Raw genomic sequence first — 19,152 nt, 5'->3', positions numbered from 1 at the left:
AGGATTGCTGAGGTGTTAGATTAAATACTTGATCTGAAACATACACTGCATGCTAATGCATAAACAAACCAAGCTCACGGCCCAGGAAACAAGAACATTACCTGTACCTAGTAACATCAGATTTTCCTTAATTTTTATTCTATACTCAAGGTAAACTCTCCTAGCATTCCATAGAGAATACTGACAGTGGTGCAGCCTTGGCCTAGATGCAAATCTGAGACTTTTATCCAGTAGGGAAAATATTGCCTCTCTCTAACAGATTTGACCACATTCCTAGGAAGAGTGAGTGTGTGTGTGCGTGTGTGTGCGTGTGTGTGTGTGTGTGTGTGTGTGTGTGTGTGTGTGTGTGTGTGTGTGTGTGTGTGTGTGTGTGTGTGTGTGTGTGTGTGTGTGTGTGTGTGTGTGTGTGTGTGTGTGTGTGTGTGTGTGTGTGTGTGTGTGTGTGTGTGTGCGTGGAATTGTGCGTGTGTGCAGACCTATGTAAATTTACTGAATGGCAGGATTACCTGAAGACAACATGTGTTTCTCCAGCTCCTCAATAGTGAACAACAACTCCCGACAGGACCTTCCTACATTGATGCAATGTTTTCTGGGAATGGGTTAATATTGATGGGGTGATGCATCTTTCAGGGCGGTCATACCCTAGCTCAACAACAACAATTTAAAATGGCTACTACAATTATTCAAATCCAGATTAAAAGGCAAATGCAGTTTAGAACCCTTAGGACTTTAGGACCATGCGAACGTCTGGGAGCTGGAGGGAAGGCTGTTTATGGCTGGCTAGCTTTATGGAGCGCGTGTCGATGCAACTGTACGGAACAGCGCGACATTTTCTCGAAACAGTGCTGAGGTAAAGATGGCTGTACTTTGGCTAGGTAACTGCTGTTTGACTTGATATGAAACTGAACTAGAGTGTAACCTCGGTGCTGAACTAGTGCGTAGCAGCTAATGTGTTTGTAGAATGTTAAGTCCCTAATTGACTGAGGAGATTGAAGCTACAGCAACAAGTTGATTATGTCTGGAGTCAAATTTTGCTTGTTTTTGATATTCCCCAAATTGCATTTTAGAGTGTTTTAATATGTAGAAATTAAGTAAATGAGTTTCGATTTTATAAAAAAAATCCTTGACATAATCTTAAAATGGATTACAGACGCATGTATAAATAGAATGGAAGACAGAGATGGATAAAGAGAGACCCTCAATATTTAATTAGGCACTCCAATATGCCTCAAGCAAATGGGAAGTGCTGTCAGGATGTTAGAGAGAGCTGGGGTATAACCATGGAGAAGAAAGAGAGAGCTGGGGTATAACCATGGAGAAGAAAGAGAGAGCTGGGGTATAACCATGGAGAATAGAGAGTTGGGGTATAACCATGGAGAAAGAGAGAGTTGGGGTATAGCCATGGAGAAGAAAGGGAGAGCTGGGGTATAACCATGGAGAAGAAAGAGAGAGCTGGGGTATAACCATGGAGAAGAAAGAGAGAGCTGGGGTATAACCATGGAGAAGAAAGAGAGAGCTGGGGTATAACCATGGAGAAGAGAGAGTTGGGGTATAACCATGGAGAAGAGAGAGTTGGGGTATAACCATGGAGAAGAGAGAGTTGGGGTATAACCATGGAGAAGAGAGAGCTGGGGTATAACCATGGAGAAGAGAGATCTGGGGTATAACCATGGAGAAGAGAGAGAGAGCTGGGGTATAACCATGGAGAGGAAAGAGAGAGAGCTGGGGTATAACCATGGAGAAGAAAGAGAGAGCTGGGGTATAACCATGGAGAAGAAAGAAAGAGCTGGGGTATAACCATGGAGAAGAGAGAGTTGGGGTATAACCATGGAGAAGAAAGAGAGAGCTGGGGTATAACCATGGAGAAGAAAGAGAGAGCTGGGGTATAACCATGGAGAAGAGAGAGAGAGCTGGGGTATAACCATGGAGAAGAGAGAGAGAGCTGGGGTATAACCATGGATAAGAAAGAGAGAGCTGGGGTATAACCATGAAGAAGAAAGAGAGAGCTGGGGTATAACCATGGAGAAGAAAGAGAGAGCTGGGGTATAACCATGGAGAAGAGAGAGCTGGGGTATAACCATGGAGAAGAAAGAGAGGGTTGGGGTATAACCATGGAGAAGAGAGAGTTGGGGTATAACCATGGAGAAGAAAGAGAGAGCTGGGGTATAACCATGGAGAAGAGAGGGCTGTGGTATAACCATGGAGAAGAGAGAGCTGGGGTATAACCATGCAAAAGAGAGAGCTGGGGTATACCATGGAGAAGAGAGGGCTGTGGTATAACCATGGAGAAGAGAGAGCTGGGGTATAACCATGGAGAAGAAAGAGAGGGTTGGGGTATAACCATGGAGAAGAGAGAGTTGGGGTATAACCATGGAGAAGAAAGAGAGAGCTGGGGTATAACCATGGAGAAGAGAGAGAGAGCTGGGGTATAACCATGGAGAAGAAAGAGAGGGCTGGGGTATAACCATGGAGAAGAGAGAGAGAGCTGGGGTATAACCATGGAGAAGAAAGAGAGAGCTGGGGTATAACCATGGAGAAGAAAGAGAGAGCTGGGGTATAACCATGGAGAAGAAAGAGAAAGCGATGGAGATATTGAAATAGAGGTAAAGATCTGGTGAAGCCCATCGTTCAATGGTAATTCCATTATAGGTCACAGTGTTACGTCAATTTCTCTTCTCAGAGTGTGTGTGTGTGTCTATAAATAAGATATAGATGAGGGGATTTGTATCTACTGTAAGTTCATAATCATTGGTCTTGACTCCTTGCTGTCCCCAGTCCACCTGGCCATGCTGCTGCTCCAGTTTCAACTGTTCTGCCTTACTATTATTCGACCATGCTGGTCATTTATGAACATTTGAACATCTTGGCCATGTTATGTTATAATCTCCACCCGGCACAGCCAGAAGAGGACGGGCCACCCCACATATGCTCTCTCTAATTCTCTCTTTCTTTCTCTCTCTCAGAGGACCTGAGCCCTAGGACCGTGCCCCAGGACTACCTGACATGATGACTCCTTGCTGTCCCCGGTCCACCTGACTGTGCTGCTGCTCCAGTTTCAACTGTTCTGCCTTGTTATTATTCGACCATGCTGGTCATTTATGAACATTTGAACATCTTGGCCATGTTCTGTTATAATCTCCACCCGGCACAGCCAGAAGAGGACTGGCCACCCCACATAGCCTGGTTCCTCTCTAGGTTTCTTCCTAGGTTTTGGCCTTTCTAGGGAGTTTTTCCTAGCCACCGTGCTTCTACACCTGCATTGCTTGCTGTTTGGGGTTTTAGGCTGGGTTTCTGTACAGCACTTTGAGATATCAGCTGATGTGCGAAGGGCTATATAAATACATTTGATTTGATTTGGTTCATCTGTCAGTGACTAGGGCTATAATGTGTGTGTGTGTGTGTGTGTGGGGGGGGTGCTTACTTGCAGATGGTGTGTATCTCCTGTGTGTCCTCATCTTTCTGGGCACTGTCGGTCAGGCTGTCTCCCAGAGCCATCAGACACTGAGCGAAGCCCTTATAGATGGAGTGACACCTCCTGGTGGAGGCAGCAGAGCTGGGACAGGGGCCGACGACTGGATGGAGACACAGAGACATACAGTATTCCATCAGCACTCTCTGTATCCCTGGCTCACATTGGGGAGAAATGAGCATCCGGAGAGTTCAATATTGCCAAGCACAGGACTTCTGAGTGTTTTTTGTAAACGTGTTTGGTTACTTAAACAAGTAAACAAGTGGCAACAAAGCTCTGTCTTGTACAAGGCTTGACAAACCTTGGATCCTCTATAGCGGGATCCTCCATATGTATACTACATGACTAAAAGTATGTGGACACCTGCTCATCGAACATTTCATTACAAAATCATGGGCATTAATATGGAGTTGGCCCCCCCCTTTGCTGCTATAAGTCTCCACTCTTCTGGGAAGGCTTTCCACTAGATGTTGGAACATTGCGGGGACTTGCTTCCATTCAACCACAAGAGTATTAGTGAGGTCAGGAACTGATGTTGGGCGATGAGGCCTGACTCGCAGTTCATCCCAAAAGTGTTCGATGGGGTTAAGGTCAGGGCTCTGTGCAGGCCAGTCAAATTGTCCACACCGATCTCGCAAACCATTTCTGTATGGACCTCGCTTTGTTCACATGGGCATTGATATGCTGAAACAGGGAAGGGCCTTCCCAAAAACTGTTGCTACAAAGTTGGAAGCACAGAACTGTCTAAAATGTCATTTTATGTTGTAGCGTTAAGATTTCCCTTCAGTGGAACTAAGGGGCCTACCCCGAACCATGAAAAACAGCCCCAGACCATTATTCCTCCTTCACCAAACTTTACAGTTGGCACTATGCATTGGGGCAGGTAGCGTTCTCCTGACATCTGCCAAACCCAGATTCCTCCGTCGGATTGCCAGATGGTAAAGCGTGATTCATCACTCCAGAGAAGACGTTTCCACTGCTCCAGAGTTCAGTCTTGCTTTACCCCACTCTAGCTGACGCTTGGCATGGCGCATGGTGATCTTAGGCTTGTGTGTTGCTGCTAGGCCATGGAAACCACTTTCATTAAGCTCCCAACGAACAATTATTGTGCTGACGTTGCTTCCAGAGGCAGTTTGGAACTCGGTAGTGTGTTGCAAACGAAGACAGATGATTTTTACACGCTACGCACGTCAGCACTCGGTTGTCCCGTTCTGTGAGCTTGTGGCCTACCACTTCACGGCTGAGCCGTTGTTGCTCCAAGACGTTTCCACTTCACAATTTTAGCAATTACAGTTGACCGGGGCAGCTATAGCAGGGCAGAAATTTGACAAACTGACTAGTTGCCACATTGGAAGTCACTGAGCTCTTCAGTGAGGCCATTCTATCGCTATGGCTGAAATAGCCGAATCCAGTCATTTGAAGGGGTGTCCACATACTTTTGAATATATAGTGTATATATAGCTGTACATCTTCAGCTCTCCTGGCATTGAGAGACATGGTTATGTTCCTTTGTCAGCCTATTTCAGATAGAGTACTTAAGTCCTTGAAATCAGCATGGTTTTACACAATCCAAACTAATTGAATCTGAACAGCATGATGCACTGTGCCAACAACCAACCTTGAAGGTGCACACTCCAGAAAGTCCATGTGTGAAAAATAAGTTTGGAAGGAAAGTGGCCCTGAAGCATGTCAGAGGGGTACAGGCTGTAGTGTGAGTGACCCAGATACAACTTCATTTCAATATTGCATTTAGGCTACATATGAATCATTTTAATATGAAGCAACTAGTGCCTGTAAGCCGTGTGAATATATATTTTTTTAAGTGAGTCATGAGCCCACTCAATTACCCCAAACTGCTCCTTTACAGACCTCTATCTCTCCATCTCCTCTCTCCTCCCATGCTACTCCATCCCACTGTAATCCAACCATTTAAAGTCAAACCCTCAAAGAAGCTAACGGGACTAAGTGAGGTAAAACTGAGGATGGTAATTGGGTTAGACAGCAGATCACCGGGGCCTGTATCCACAAAGCGTCTCAGAGTAGGAGTGCTGATCTAGGATCAAGTCCCAACCTGTCTATATAATCTTATTCATTATGATCTAAAATGTTAAACTGATCTTAGATCAGCACTCCTACTCTGAGAGGCTTTGTGGACACAGGCCCAGAAGGCCCATTCTCTTCTGGTCCCCTGGGAAGAACATGATTAATATTTAATAATTATGACTTTTCCGGCCTCCTTTTTTTCCTGTTGATTTCGGGCAATGTTTGGCAGTGGGGGTCTAAAGATTATTGGTTTCACTCATCCTCATCAGAATTTTATGAAGACTGAGAGAGAGCAGAGAGATTGACAAATGATTGCATCCCACTGCTGGCTTGCTTCTGAAGCTAAGCAGAGTTGGTTCTGGTCAGTCCCTGAATGGGAGACCAGATGCTGTTGGAGGGCCAGTAGGAGGCACTCTTTCCTCTGGTCTAAAAAATATCCCAATGCCCCAGGGCAGTGATTGGGGACACTGCCCTGTGTAGGGTGCTGTCTTTCGGATGGGACGTTAAATGGGTGTCCTGTATCTCTGAGGTCTTTAAAGATCCCATGGCACTTATCGTAAGAGTAGGGGTGTTAACCCTGGTGTCCTGGCTAAATTCCCAAGCTGTCCCTCATACCGTCACCTAATCATCCCCAGCTTACAATTGGCTCATTCATCCCCCTCCTCTCCCCTGTAACTATTCCCCAGGTTGTTGCTGTAAATGGGAACATGTTCTCAGTCAACTAACCTGGTAAAATAATGGTTAAAATTAAATTGAGCCAAGAGAGATAGGGACAGTATAAAGAACTAGAGGGAAGAGGAAATTAACAAATGCACTGTCTATTGAGCAAGTTAAAACAAAGTCTATGTTGGTAGGAAAAACACCACAGTTGTCCAGCCCAATGGTTCCTCATATAAGCACGTTGCTACTTTCCCCAATAGAAATGTGTCTTAATTGAACTCCAGCATCATGCTATATCCCAGCACCATCCCGTGTCCCAGCCAGGTCTGGTTCAATATGCATCCTATACAGGGCAGCAGATACTGTAGGCTGCTTTTGAGCCTAAATGTAAATATTTGATAGCATGACAGAGCCTGGGGGAATCCACAGATTATTCCTATAAAAAAGCACGAAGTCTCAAGTCAGACAGACATGACTGATGAAGAAACCACAGACTTAACTGATGTAGTTGTTTTAGCCTAAAATAACATTACATTACTTTTCTATCCATTCTGGTGTATTTTCATCACACTGGTTTTGCATTGATCATTTACCAAACCCCCCTCTCCATCAATAAAGATTGATGAAGATGTGCACATCTAGCTACGTGTTCGTTGAAGGTTTGGAATCTAGTGATTTTTCTGTGCAGATCTTTTCTTTCAAGACTATTGGCATCATGAGAAAAAAACAGAGTTAAAGTGCAGATATCGATATTAAAAGGATAGAGGGAAAAGTTCCTATAAGTTCTATATGTCAGGCATCACAGCCATACCATCTCTAGCACTACGTACAGTATAGACAACTGGATGCCAAAGGCACTGTATCATTTTGTTTTCCTGTCATTACAGCAATGTTCCAGGGGGCTTGTTACTGGAGTTTCTTTGACTCACAGTGCTACTGCACATCAGAACTACCACGGTGGAGCTTTTGCTTCATTGTATTGACCTCCCTCTTCCACTTGAAGCCTCAGTAATGAACTGGCCTGTAAACCAGGGTAAATCGCTTCTTCTTTTTTTTACCGTTATTTAACCAGGCAAGTCAGTTAAGAACAAATTGTTATTTACAATGATGGCCTTCCCCAGTCGTTGTAGCTGCATGCTATGAGAGTGGAGCACAGAGATCAAAGGGAGCAGTTGGAAGGATTCAGCAAAAGACTCACCAGTCGGAGCTGCTTAAAACACTGCTGCTTATTCGTATTACTGCTCCTGATAATCCTCACATAATTGCTGGTCACTACCCAAATGAGAGAGCTTATGGTCCCGGGGGAGTTTGTAAGACTTTCAGGAAACACAATATCTATAATCTGTCCTGCTATATAATACAGAGTAAAAATGAAACAGAACAGCATAATGAGTTGAACTATACTGTACCAACATAATGTTTTGCATATGTTGTCTAACATGTGCTCCCTTAAAACATCAATATAGCAGGAGATATTTTGAAGTTTGGAGGAAATACACACATGAAAAACAGAATAAAGTTGTATTTATAAAGGTCCATTCTGCATCCCTCCATATATTATTAACCTCTGGAAGCATAAAAACAATAGGCAAGAGAAAAATAAACAGTGCCCTGTAATAAGTGGGTTGAGACTAGGTACCCCAGCCGTCTGGCATACGCCAAATAAAAATGTGCTAGATTTTTATTTCACATTTTCAAACAGTTCATTTATATTTTCCAACGCGGCTATACATTTGGGTGAGGTTTCTTTCTCTCCTGAGTAGCCTCGTTTCACTGCCAAAAATAAAGTTAAACCATCTAGTGTTCAGCGAAATAACAACGCAATGTCAAATACAGGTCGCCTAGTCAAATAATTAACATCCAATCACATTAGATGGTTTAATTAAGACAACTTAAGAGTTGTAACATGTATAAACGCAACAGATACCATTAATAAGAAGGGGCTAGAAGCGTCTTATATGGTGAGCTACCGGATGGCTTGGACAGGCAAGCCCCATACTATTGTGGAGGACTTAATTATTCCTGCTGCTGCAGATATGGCTGTGACAATGTTGGGGGAAAAGGCCAACAAAAACTATACAGACAACGTCTCAATCAAACAACACAGTTTCACAATGCATCAGTGACATGGCAGGAGATGTTTTGAAACAATTACTGCTTTGCATAGAAGCCAGTAAATTCTATGCGTTACAGCTGGAGTCAACAGACATGGCAGGCCTGGCACAGCTCCTGGTATATGTCCGTTATGTTTATGGGGGGTCAATTAAGGAAGACATCCTCTTCTGCAAACCACTGGAAACCAGGACAACAGGAGAGGATCTTTTTTAAAGTACTGGACAGCTTTGTGACATTAAATGGACTTTGGTGGTCAAGATGTGTTGTTATCTGTACTGATGGCGCAAAAGCCATGACAGGGAGACATAGTGGAGTGGTAACGTTCGTGCAAGCAGTTGCTCCCGACGCTACTTGGGTACACTGCAGCATCCACCGGGAGGCTCTTGCTGCCAAGGGAATGCCTGACAGCTTGAAAGACGTTTTAGCCACTACAGTGAAAATGTTAAAGCAAGGGCCCTGAACTCTCGTGTATTTTCTGCATTATGCAATGATATGGGCAGCGACCATGTAACGCTTTACAACATACAGAAGTGGGCTGGTTATCAAGGGGCTAAGTATTGACATGTTTTTTTTTTTAATTGAGAGACGAGCTTAAAGTTTTCTTTACTGACCATCATTTTCACTTGTCTGACCGCTTGTATGATGACGAGTTTCTCACACGACTGGCCAGTCTGGGTGATGTTTTTTCTCGCCTGCATGATCTGAATCTAGGATTACAGGGACTCTCCGGAACTATATTCAATGTGCGGGACAAAATTCAGGCTATGATTAAGAAGTTGGGGCTCTTCTCTGTCTGCATTAACAAGGACAACACACAGGTCTTTCCATCATTGTATGATTTTTGTGTGCAAATGAACGCAAGCTTACGGACAATGTCAAATGTGATATAGCGAAGCATCTGAGTGAGTTGTGTGCAAAATTACGCAGATACTTTCCCGAAACGGACGACACAAACAACTGGATTTGTACTTTCATGCCCTGCCTCCAGTCCACTTACCGATATCTGAACAAGAGAGCCTCATCAAAATTGCAATTTTATTTATTTTTATTTAACCAGGCAAGTCAGTTAAGAACATATTCTTATTTTCAATTATGGCCTGGGAACAGTGGGTTAACTGCCTGTTCAGGAGCAGAATGACAGATTTGTACCTTGTCAGCTCAGGGGGTTTGAACTCGCAACCTTCCGGTTACTAGTCCAACGCTCTAACCACTAGGCTACGCTGCCGCCCCAATAAGTGGTTCTGTGAAAATTCTATTTAATCAGAAGCTACTGCCAGATCCTGCCTTGGCAAGTCGTGCTGATGCACTGATGCCCTTTGCAACCATGTACCTATGTGAGAGTGGATTATTGGACCTCACTAGCATGAAAACTAAATACAAGCATGGGCTGTGTGTTGAAAATTATTTAATGAGACTCTCTCCAATACAACCCAACATTACATCATTTAAAGCACACCCTTCTCATTAACCTGTTATTCACAATTTTTGATGAACAAATAAGGTTTTATATGTAAGATGACGAAATAAAGAACATAATTATTGATTATTATTATATGATTATTTGTGCCCTCGTCCTATAAGAGCTCTTTGTCAGTTCCCACGAGCCGGGTTGTGACAAAAACTCACACTCATTCTTATGTTTAATAAATGTATTGTATAGTGTGTGTGTGTGGCCGGCTTACAGTGATGGCAAAAACAATATTTGAGACTACTAGAGGGGGTACGCAGCTGGTGGTTGAATGTTTGAAGGGTACGGGACTATAAAAAGTTTGCGAACCACTGGTCTAGGCGACCCACCTGGCAGACTGACGGGCTGAGTCTTTCTCAGTACTTGTACATCTCTATTCGTGAATATGCAGCTGTTGCCAGGCGCAGTGCTGAACTAGCTGAATTGGTGCTGATGTCTGCTGCACAAGTGCTGCAGACCATTCTTTCTCGTGTCAATTTCTGAATGATGCCCTTCTGATGATCCCATACACAAAATGTTTTGACACCTTTAAAAATAAAACAGAACTGAGAGTTCAAAACCATTTAGGTGTACATTATGATCTAATTTAATTTTACTTCCTACCGCTGGTTGTTTACTGTGTTTATGTAGAAAGTGAGGAAATGCCTGAAGAAAACACTATGAATCTCAGTGGCCTCTTCGCCGATGCAGGTTATCTGTTGTTTATTTTAGCTTCCCCAAAAAAGGTGTTTAATCAAACTACAAACTTTTAATCAAACTACAAACTTGTGTATCCTCCTTGCTCACACACGCTTTATCAGTTCTGCCCACAAATGTTCTATAGGTTTGAGGTCAGGGCTTTGGGATGGCCACTCCAATACCTTGACTTTGTTGTCCTTAAGCTATTTTGCCACAACTTTGGAAGTATGCTTGGGGTCACTGTCCATTTGGAAGACGCATTTGCGACCAAGCTTTAACTTCCTGACTGATGTCTTGAGATGTTGTTCAATATATCCACATAATTTTCCATCCTCATGGTGCCATCTATTTTGTGAAGTGCACCAGTCCCTCCTGCAGCAGGCACCCCCACAACATGATGCTGCCACCCCTGTGCTTCACGGTTGGGATGGTGATCTTCGGCTTGCAAGCATCCCCCTTTTTCCTCCAAACATAACGATATTCATTATGGCCAAACAGTTCTATTTTTGTTTCATCAGACCAGAGGACATTTTTTCAAAAAGTACAATCTTTGTCCCCATGTGCAATTGCAAACCGTAGTCTGGCTTTTTGTTGGCAGTTTTGGAACAGTGGCTTCTTCCTTGCTGAGCGGTCTTTCAGGTTATGTCGATATAGGACTCATTTTACTGTGGATATAGATACTTTTGTACCCGTTTCCTCCAGCATCTTCACAAGATGAAAAGTGCAAATCAATGGGATTGATTTGCACTTTTCGCACCAAAGTACGTTCATCTGTAGGAGACAGAACGCGTATCCTTCCTTAGTGGTATGACGGCTGCGTGGTCCCTTGGTGTTTATACTTGCGTACTATTGTTTGTACAGATGAAAGTGGTACCTTCAGGTGTTTGGAAATTGCTCCCAAGGATGAACCAGACTTGTGGATGTCTACAAAAAAATATTCTGAGGTCTTGGCTGATTTCTATTTGATTTTCCCATGATGTCAAGCAAAGAGGCACTGAGTTTGAAGGTAGGCCTTGAAATACATCCACAGGTACACCTCCAATTAACTCAAATTATGTCAATTAGCCTATCAGAAGCTTCTAAAGCCATGACATCATTTTTTGGAATTTTACAAGCTGTTTAAAAGCAGTCAACTTAGTGTATGTAAACTTCTGACCCACTGGAATTGAGATACAGTGAAATAATCTGTCTGTAAAGAATTATTGGAAAAATTACTTGTGTCATGCACAAAGTAGATGTCCTAACCGACTTGCCAAAACTATAGTTTGTTATCAAGAAATGTATTTGTGGAGTGGTTGAGAAATGAGTTTTAATGACTCCAACCTAAGTGTATGCAAACTTCCGACTTCAACTGTAGTTTAAAAAAAATACTCTCCACAGACTTTTTTGTTAATCTGTTAGGGCTCTTGCTCTGCCAGTGACATTGTATACAGGAGAATCAGTGTAGTAACCCTTAACAATAAGTTGTTCTTATACCTGTGTAGTAACACTGACATTACGACTGGAACTCACATAATGCTTAAGTAATTGACATTATGAAACTAAAACTAATTAGATACCAATCAAAAGTATAATCTAGTATCAGTGTGTAGCCTGTGGCACCTAGCTGGTATGACACAAGGTGAGCATGTAAATAAATATCGAAGGTGGAACTCTCCAGTAGCAGTATCTGTTCCACCCAGAGTACAGGGAACAGTGCATATATTCCCTCTCACGAAAGTTTGTCGAACTTTTGGTCAGCTTACTTTTGTTTATTTTTCTGTGAATACTTCACCACGCTGCTTACTCAAGTAAATGACAGCCCTCGAAAACAATGATTTGTGTTGAAGTAGCCTCTGCCAAGTCCTCAACAACTGGATGTTCCGGTATTCAGGGGAAATGGAAAGAGCCTGTGAAGCGACTTCCGCTTTTGGACGTTAACAAGGCGACGCTCCATATTGCTAACTCCTCCTCCACATTTACTGGATTGGTTGAACAGAAGGGTTGTTTTCTTATCGCCAAGACCAGTATGTAGGGGATCGAGTTTCAGGCGTTTCTTTTACACCTGCTACGTTAGTGTTGCAGTGACGTGCTCTATGCTGTATTCGAGGGAAGCGTTCAAGGCTGTTGCGAGAAGCGGCTTTGACGCCATGTTTGTTGTAGTGTGGACAAGGGATAGGGTATGGCCTACCAAATGTAAAGGTATGTGCTTTTAACCTTTTTCTAAAATGTTTTATGAGATTGGAGAACATATTAGGAGGGATCTTAGACCATTCATATTGGGCTATTTTGCTTCCACTGGTCCTGTGGCCTTTGTTAAGGTCAACGGCATCCTGAACTTTATCAAGTACCAGGATATTTTAGACAAAAACCTGGTTGCCTCTGCCAGGAAACTGACACTTGGCCACAAGTGGATCTTCCAGCAAGACAATAAGCCCAAGCACACATCAAAATCCACAAAGAAATGGTTTAATTGACCACAAAATGAACCCCATTGAAAACCTGTGGTTTGAATTAAACAGGGCAGTCCATAAGAGCAGACGAAGGACATCAAGGATCTGGAAACATTCTGAATGGAGGAATAGTGTAAGAACCCTCGCAACGTGTTCTCCAATCTCAATTTTTGGAGCATATAAAATAGCTCACTATTTGTATTATTTATTTTATACACTATTTTTTACTAATCTTTACTGAGGGTGCCAATAATTACGGACCTGACTATTTAATTCAGAGTGAGATGTACATTACACTGGCCCTGGTGTTTTCTAACGTCGGCTCCACACACATCCACTGGGAAGACAACTCCATCCAATACAAGGTGCTCTAGAGACAGGAACCATTAGCCAAGTTATTAGACTGATATATCCACCACATCATTAGTACCACCCTCACAGGGACGGGAATTTGAACAGAAGTCCTCATTCTTCATCTGTGGGTGGCGCTCAGAGGTCTGTGGCGCACTGTCTGAATAGACTCCATTGTATCTCTGATTAGTAGTAGCTCAGTGTTTTGTTGTCTGAGCAAATATTCAGCATGTCACTGTCTGAGCAGCAAAGCCAAAGATTTTTGTCTGACCAGGTAACTGCTGTCGCACTCTCTGACACTGAGTAGGTGGAAGGCTGGGGAGGTTTACTATGGCACTATGGTAACTCCATCATTAAGGGCAACAGCCAGGCTAATGAACCTGCTAGTGACAGCATTGCGTGCGAGAGGTATAGAGGGACTGAATTCCCACTGCAACCTCCATGCTGGGCACAATAAGAAAGAGTGTGAGAAAGACGGAGAGAGCGAGAGAGGGAGAGTAGGCTATGCATAGGATCGGCATAAAAAACAACCCCTGATAATTAGCTCAACCGGACTAACTCCCGTTTCCAAATGAATGATTAACCTCTCAAATGTTTCCATTTGGACCTCAGTTCCCATCACAGGGGAGAGGAGGGAAAATAATAAAATCCTACATCCACAGAAAATACATTTTCCCATAGAGGACAATAGTGATGCAGAAAGGAGCGAGACAGAAATGTGGAGAGAGAGATTACATAAATACCACTGTGCTCCAGAAAGACAAAGGTTTGGTAACATCATTTGTCTATTCTGAAGCATTTTGAGAAAGGAGAGGTGGAGCAACTTGGTGTAGTCTTGGTTCAACTGTAATCTGTTCTAATGAGGGTTGAAGCCAAGCAGGTCACACTGAAATGAGTGGATTAGTGCTGCTACTGCCGACAATCATGTTCATTAGGACCACCAGCGCTACTGCTGTACAAGTTGTCCTGTAGGTGTATGAAAATAATTGGACAAAATGCAGACGTAGGAAGACTGCATGAGGCAAATTATCTGCCTGTTGGTTAGTACAGATAGAGAGTGAAAGGGAGAGAGAGAGGGAGGGAGGAAGAGAGAGTATAAGAAATAGGCTTTACTCAGAGAGCAACGTTTCACATCAATGTAAGGAAAAAGCCTTCTTAGACGTTAAATCCAGTCCAGCTCCTTAAGCCTTTCTGTCTCTTGAACGCTCTTCCTGCCTTTCCCTCTCTCGCTAAAGATCTGATAAATCTGTAGGAAAAAAAGACTTGCCAAGTAACTGTTTCTTTGGCTCAGAAGAGCTAAAAGGATACACAAATTGCTTGAAGGGCACTGACGAAGAGAGATCTTTAATGTGCAAGCTTTTCATATTCCTTCTTTAGCACGCTGTTTAATAAACGCAGACACACACACACATACATTAAGAAAATGAACACAACACATGGACACACAGAAACACCACACACACTCACTCTATATCTCATCCAAGTCCATGCCCCATGGGAGTGTTGTTGCCTGTGGAGGGTGGAGGGAGCTGTGGCTCGCTGTATCCCCCTCTTCTCCCATCCCCTCAGCAGAGTCTGAGCGCTGAGCTGAGCGCTACCTTTGATAACAGGCAGATGAGACATAGCTGCTCTAATAACCCTCACTAAAACAGACAAGAAGAAGACATAGATGCCAATGAGATGGGACTGCCTTTTGAATACGATCAGTGTGGTGTCCAACGTGAAACGGTTAAGATAAGGGCTCAATAATTCAGTCTGACAAAAAGAAAAACTATTCAGCTACACACAAAAAGGTCTGAAAATAGGCTGTGAGAGAGGCACGGGAATCCCATCTGACATACAATTGGTCATAATTGAAGTTGATAGACCACAGAGCTGTATCAAACTAACAGATGTCATACAGTACATGGTCAGATTCATAACAGTAAAATAGAGAGTACGTGAAGCCCTATGTAAGAGCAAAACTAGACTCAAAATAAGTGTTGAAGTTAAAAGATGATTTCTATCTGTGATAGAAAAGGTGTTAATAATGGAAACTTGTGTAGCAACCACCTTCTGGCTTGACACAAATGGATAACATTGGACTTTGGTGAGTATGCATCTCTTGCACTTCATTTCAACTTGATCCATTAGGTTACATAAGGGCATGTGCCCTCAAAGAAAACAGTTTGAAGGATAAAGTTAACTCATGATTCGCTCTCCTTTCCTCTAAGCCCTCCCTTTTCCTTTCCCTGTTACACCTTCTGCTCTACAAACACCAATATCTACTTTTTCTGAAAGTTAGTCAAATAATTGTAATATTAATATAGCATCACACAGCTGAGCCCTGACCCAGCAACTTGAAAACATTCCTATAACATCATTGGGACATTAGTAAAAAAGCCCTTAGTGTAACGGTTTTCTGTATGTGAAGGAGAGTCAGACCAAAATGTGGCGTGGCTATTGCGATCCATGTTTAATGAAACAAAGTAAACACGAATCAAATACAAAACAATAAACGTGCCACGAAAACCGAAACAGCCTAATACTGGTGCAAAGTAACACAGAGACAGTAACAAGGACAATCACCCACAAAACCCAACACCAAACAGGCTACCTAAATATGGTTCCCAATCAGAGACAATGACGAACACCTGCCTCTGATTGAGAACCATATCAGGCCAAACATAGAACTAGACAAACTAGACATGTAACATAGAATGCCCACTCAGCTCACACCCTGACCAACCAAAACATACAAACATACAAAGCAAACTTTGGTCAGGGTGTGACACTTAGGCACTCAACCATCAGAGTTACATCAAGTTATATCTGTCGACTTTGACCATGATGTAGTGTTGTTGAGTGCAGAAACAGTGCAGAAACAGTCAGGCTACCTCAATTCAGCATTATTCCTTCCAAAACCCCATAATTTGCATCAGGCAAATTATGCATCAGGAAGAAATGTTGGTTGGTCCTCTGCATAACGATAAATATGTTGCAATAGAAGAGTTTCATCCCTACGGAGAAATCATGAGTAATTAAAAGCTATCTCTGTTTATTTCTGGATCTTGTGTGTGGTTGAAGGGGTGGGATGTAGGCTAAATGGGACACATTCTACACTCAGTATGGGACTTTAAAACTGAGCAATGGAATGAAATTCAGGATGATTCATCAGGCCAACTGCTTCATGCTTTAACATCAGATCTAATGGGCCATTATTTATATTAAATACATTTAATCAATGTTAGATACATTTAAGGAATTTAAAGACATCATGATGAGATATAACCAGGAATTCGGCGTGTGACTAACATAAAAAAAGCCTGATGGAAAAGTGGTGAAACTGCTTAAATCCGTCAGGACTGCCACACGTAGCTGCATTTTTCCTTGGGATGCAGTATTAAAAAACATGAAGAACCCAATATTTTTCCAAGTATCTCTGAAAGATCATGCTAATTTAGTATTTTTGGTCTGTTCTTTCAAATCTAGAAATAATTGGCTAGATTTTACATTTTTACAACTGCAGAATATGCAAATATCCTCCTCCAAAAATAATAATTGTAATTTATATGAAAACATTATGTAAGATAGTAATCATACAGAGTTAAGCAGATACTGTACGCAGATGCTTTAACATTGTGTGATTGTACACAAAATATATTACATAATAACTGACAAGGGATTTCCAAAGTGCTTTCGATGTCAATGCACTTATACTGAATGGTTTCCTAGTCTCTCATTACAATCACCTACCATCCTTACCATGGATCACTTAAACTGCATAATACATGTGTGTGTAATGTATGTGTTCACCTAGGTCATATCTTATGATTGGGGCACAATGGAATAATCAAGATTACTTATGGGACAGGTGCACTAATTAAAACTGTATGAAGAAGACATAAGTTGCTCTTATACCTACACTACCGTTCAAAAGTTTGGGGTCACTTCAGAATGTTCTTGTTTTCCATGAAAACATACATGAAATGAGCTGCAAAATGAATAAGAAATATTGTCAAGATATTGACAAGGTTATAAATAATTTTTTTTTTTTTAAATAATAATTTTGTCCATTAAACTTTGCTTTCGTCAAAGAATCCTCCATTTGCAGCCTTGCAGACCTTTGGCATTCTAGTTGTCCTTGTACCTTGTCAGCTCGGGGATTTGAACTTGCAACCTTCCGGTTACTAGTCCAACGCTCGAACCACTAGGCTACCCTGCCGCCCATCAATAGGGTTGAGATCCGGTGACTGTGCTGGCCACTCCATTATACACAGAATACCAGCTGATTGCTTCTTCCCTAAATAGTTCTTGCATAGTTTGGAGCTGTGCTTTCGGTCATTGTCCTGTCGTTGGAGTGAATTGGCTCCAATTAAGCGCCGTCCACAGAGTATGGCATGGCGTTTCAAAATGAGGTGATATTAGTGTTACATGCAGTGTTACTACACAGATGGTGGACTCCCTATTCACCCAAGGAGGCCAAGAGGTAAGTACACAGGTAAGAGCATCTTACTGTAAAATATTACCTAAGAAAAATATTGGAAACAAGAACATGAGTGGATGGATCCACAAAAAGAAAAAACCCATGAAGCTTCAACTAGCTCTCACAGTCTCACGTCAGAATTAGACATTCATCCATGTTTCTCACAGTGGTGGAAAAAGTACCCAATTGTTGTACTTGCGTAAAAGTAAAAATACCCTGGGGCGGCAGGGTAGCCTAGTCGTTAGAGCGTTGGACTAGTAACTGAAAGGTTGCAAGTTCAAATCCCCAAGCTGACAAGGTACAAATCTGTCGTTCTGCCCCTCAACCCACTGTTCCTAGGCCGTCATTGAAAATAAGAATTTGTTCTTAACTGACTTGCCTAGTTAAATAAAGATAAAAAAATACCTTAATAGAAAATGACTCAAGCAAAAGTGAAAGTCACCCAGTCAAATACTACTTGAGTAAAAGTCCAAAAGTATTTGGTTTAAAATTTACTTAAGTATCAAAAGTAAATGTAATCGCTAAAATATACTTCAGTATCAAAAGTATAAATAATTTAAAATTCCTTATATTAAGCGAACCAGACGGCATGATTTTCTTCAACACTCACGACATCATTTACAAACTAAGCATTTGTGTTTAGTGAGTCTGCCAAATCAGAGTCATTGACCAGGAATTATCTCTTGATAAGTGTGTGAATTAGACCATTTTTCATGTCCTGCTATGCATTCAAAATGTAACCAGTACTTTTGGGTGTCAGGGAAAATTTAAGGAGAAAAAGGTACATTCATTTCTTTAGGAATGTGGTGAAGTAAAAGTTGGCAATAATATAAGTAGTAAAGATACCCAAAAAACGACTTAAGAGGTACTTTAAAGTATTTTTACTTAAATACTTTCCACCACTGGTTTCTCAAACATGACATTTCGAAGTTGTTGCAAAGTCAAATTTGGAAGTGCTTAAGGTTAAGTTTAGGCATTAAGAGTTAAGGTTTGGGATAAACTTAAAACAAAAATCAAAAAAATAATATTGCTGGATTCAAACTTGCAACCAATGGAATCAGAGGCAAATTCCTACTCGAAGGTAACAGCGCTCACTGTTGCCCCTAGTGGATGGTTACCACATCGTCTTCCAACATCCTCAGACATGGGTGGATGTTGAATAATGACTTGTATCAAGGGTGACCTGGCTGGAATCAAAGGCTGCAGGCACATTGCTTTGATCCACACGGCTAAAGAAATGGTTACAAACAGTTACATATCCTCTGTGAGTACACTGCCAGCATTCCTTGTTTCCTGTATCCCATACTGTTGAAACTGAGACAACTGAAGGGGCCAGAGAGATTATCTCTGAACAAGAGTGATGAGTTGATTCTACATGGAGTTAGCCAGCTGACCTCATCTTTACATTATTTAACTTAAAAGCTTGTTAAGAGAACTCACAACGGAGCTTGAATCTAAGATGAATATCGAA

At 42.0% G+C, this 19,152-nt stretch overlaps 1 protein-coding gene and 1 long non-coding RNA gene across 2 annotated transcripts in view; one reads left to right on the top strand and one right to left on the bottom strand.

Annotated features, from left to right (window-relative positions):
- The window catches only part of LOC118396247 (neuritin-like), a 30,314-nt gene that overhangs the window by 7,169 nt on the left and 3,993 nt on the right, over window positions 1–19,152 (bottom strand). Inside the window, exon 2 of the mRNA XM_052465742.1 lies at window positions 3,422–3,572. Within this exon, the coding sequence (XP_052321702.1) occupies window positions 3,422–3,572 (151 nt within the window). The remainder of the gene's footprint in view (window positions 1–3,421; window positions 3,573–19,152) is intronic.
- LOC127908231 (uncharacterized) lies at window positions 736–3,353 on the top strand. Its single transcript, XR_008066421.1, has 2 exons — window positions 736–850; window positions 2,964–3,353. It is a non-coding gene; the product is annotated as an uncharacterized LOC127908231 (long non-coding RNA).

This window comes from Oncorhynchus keta, chromosome 17, assembly GCF_023373465.1.
Source record: "Oncorhynchus keta strain PuntledgeMale-10-30-2019 chromosome 17, Oket_V2, whole genome shotgun sequence".
Lineage (NCBI taxonomy): Eukaryota > Metazoa > Chordata > Actinopteri > Salmoniformes > Salmonidae > Oncorhynchus > Oncorhynchus keta.
The sequence above is the reverse complement of the archived record's forward strand: the minus strand, read 5'-3'. Positions and strand labels throughout refer to the sequence as shown.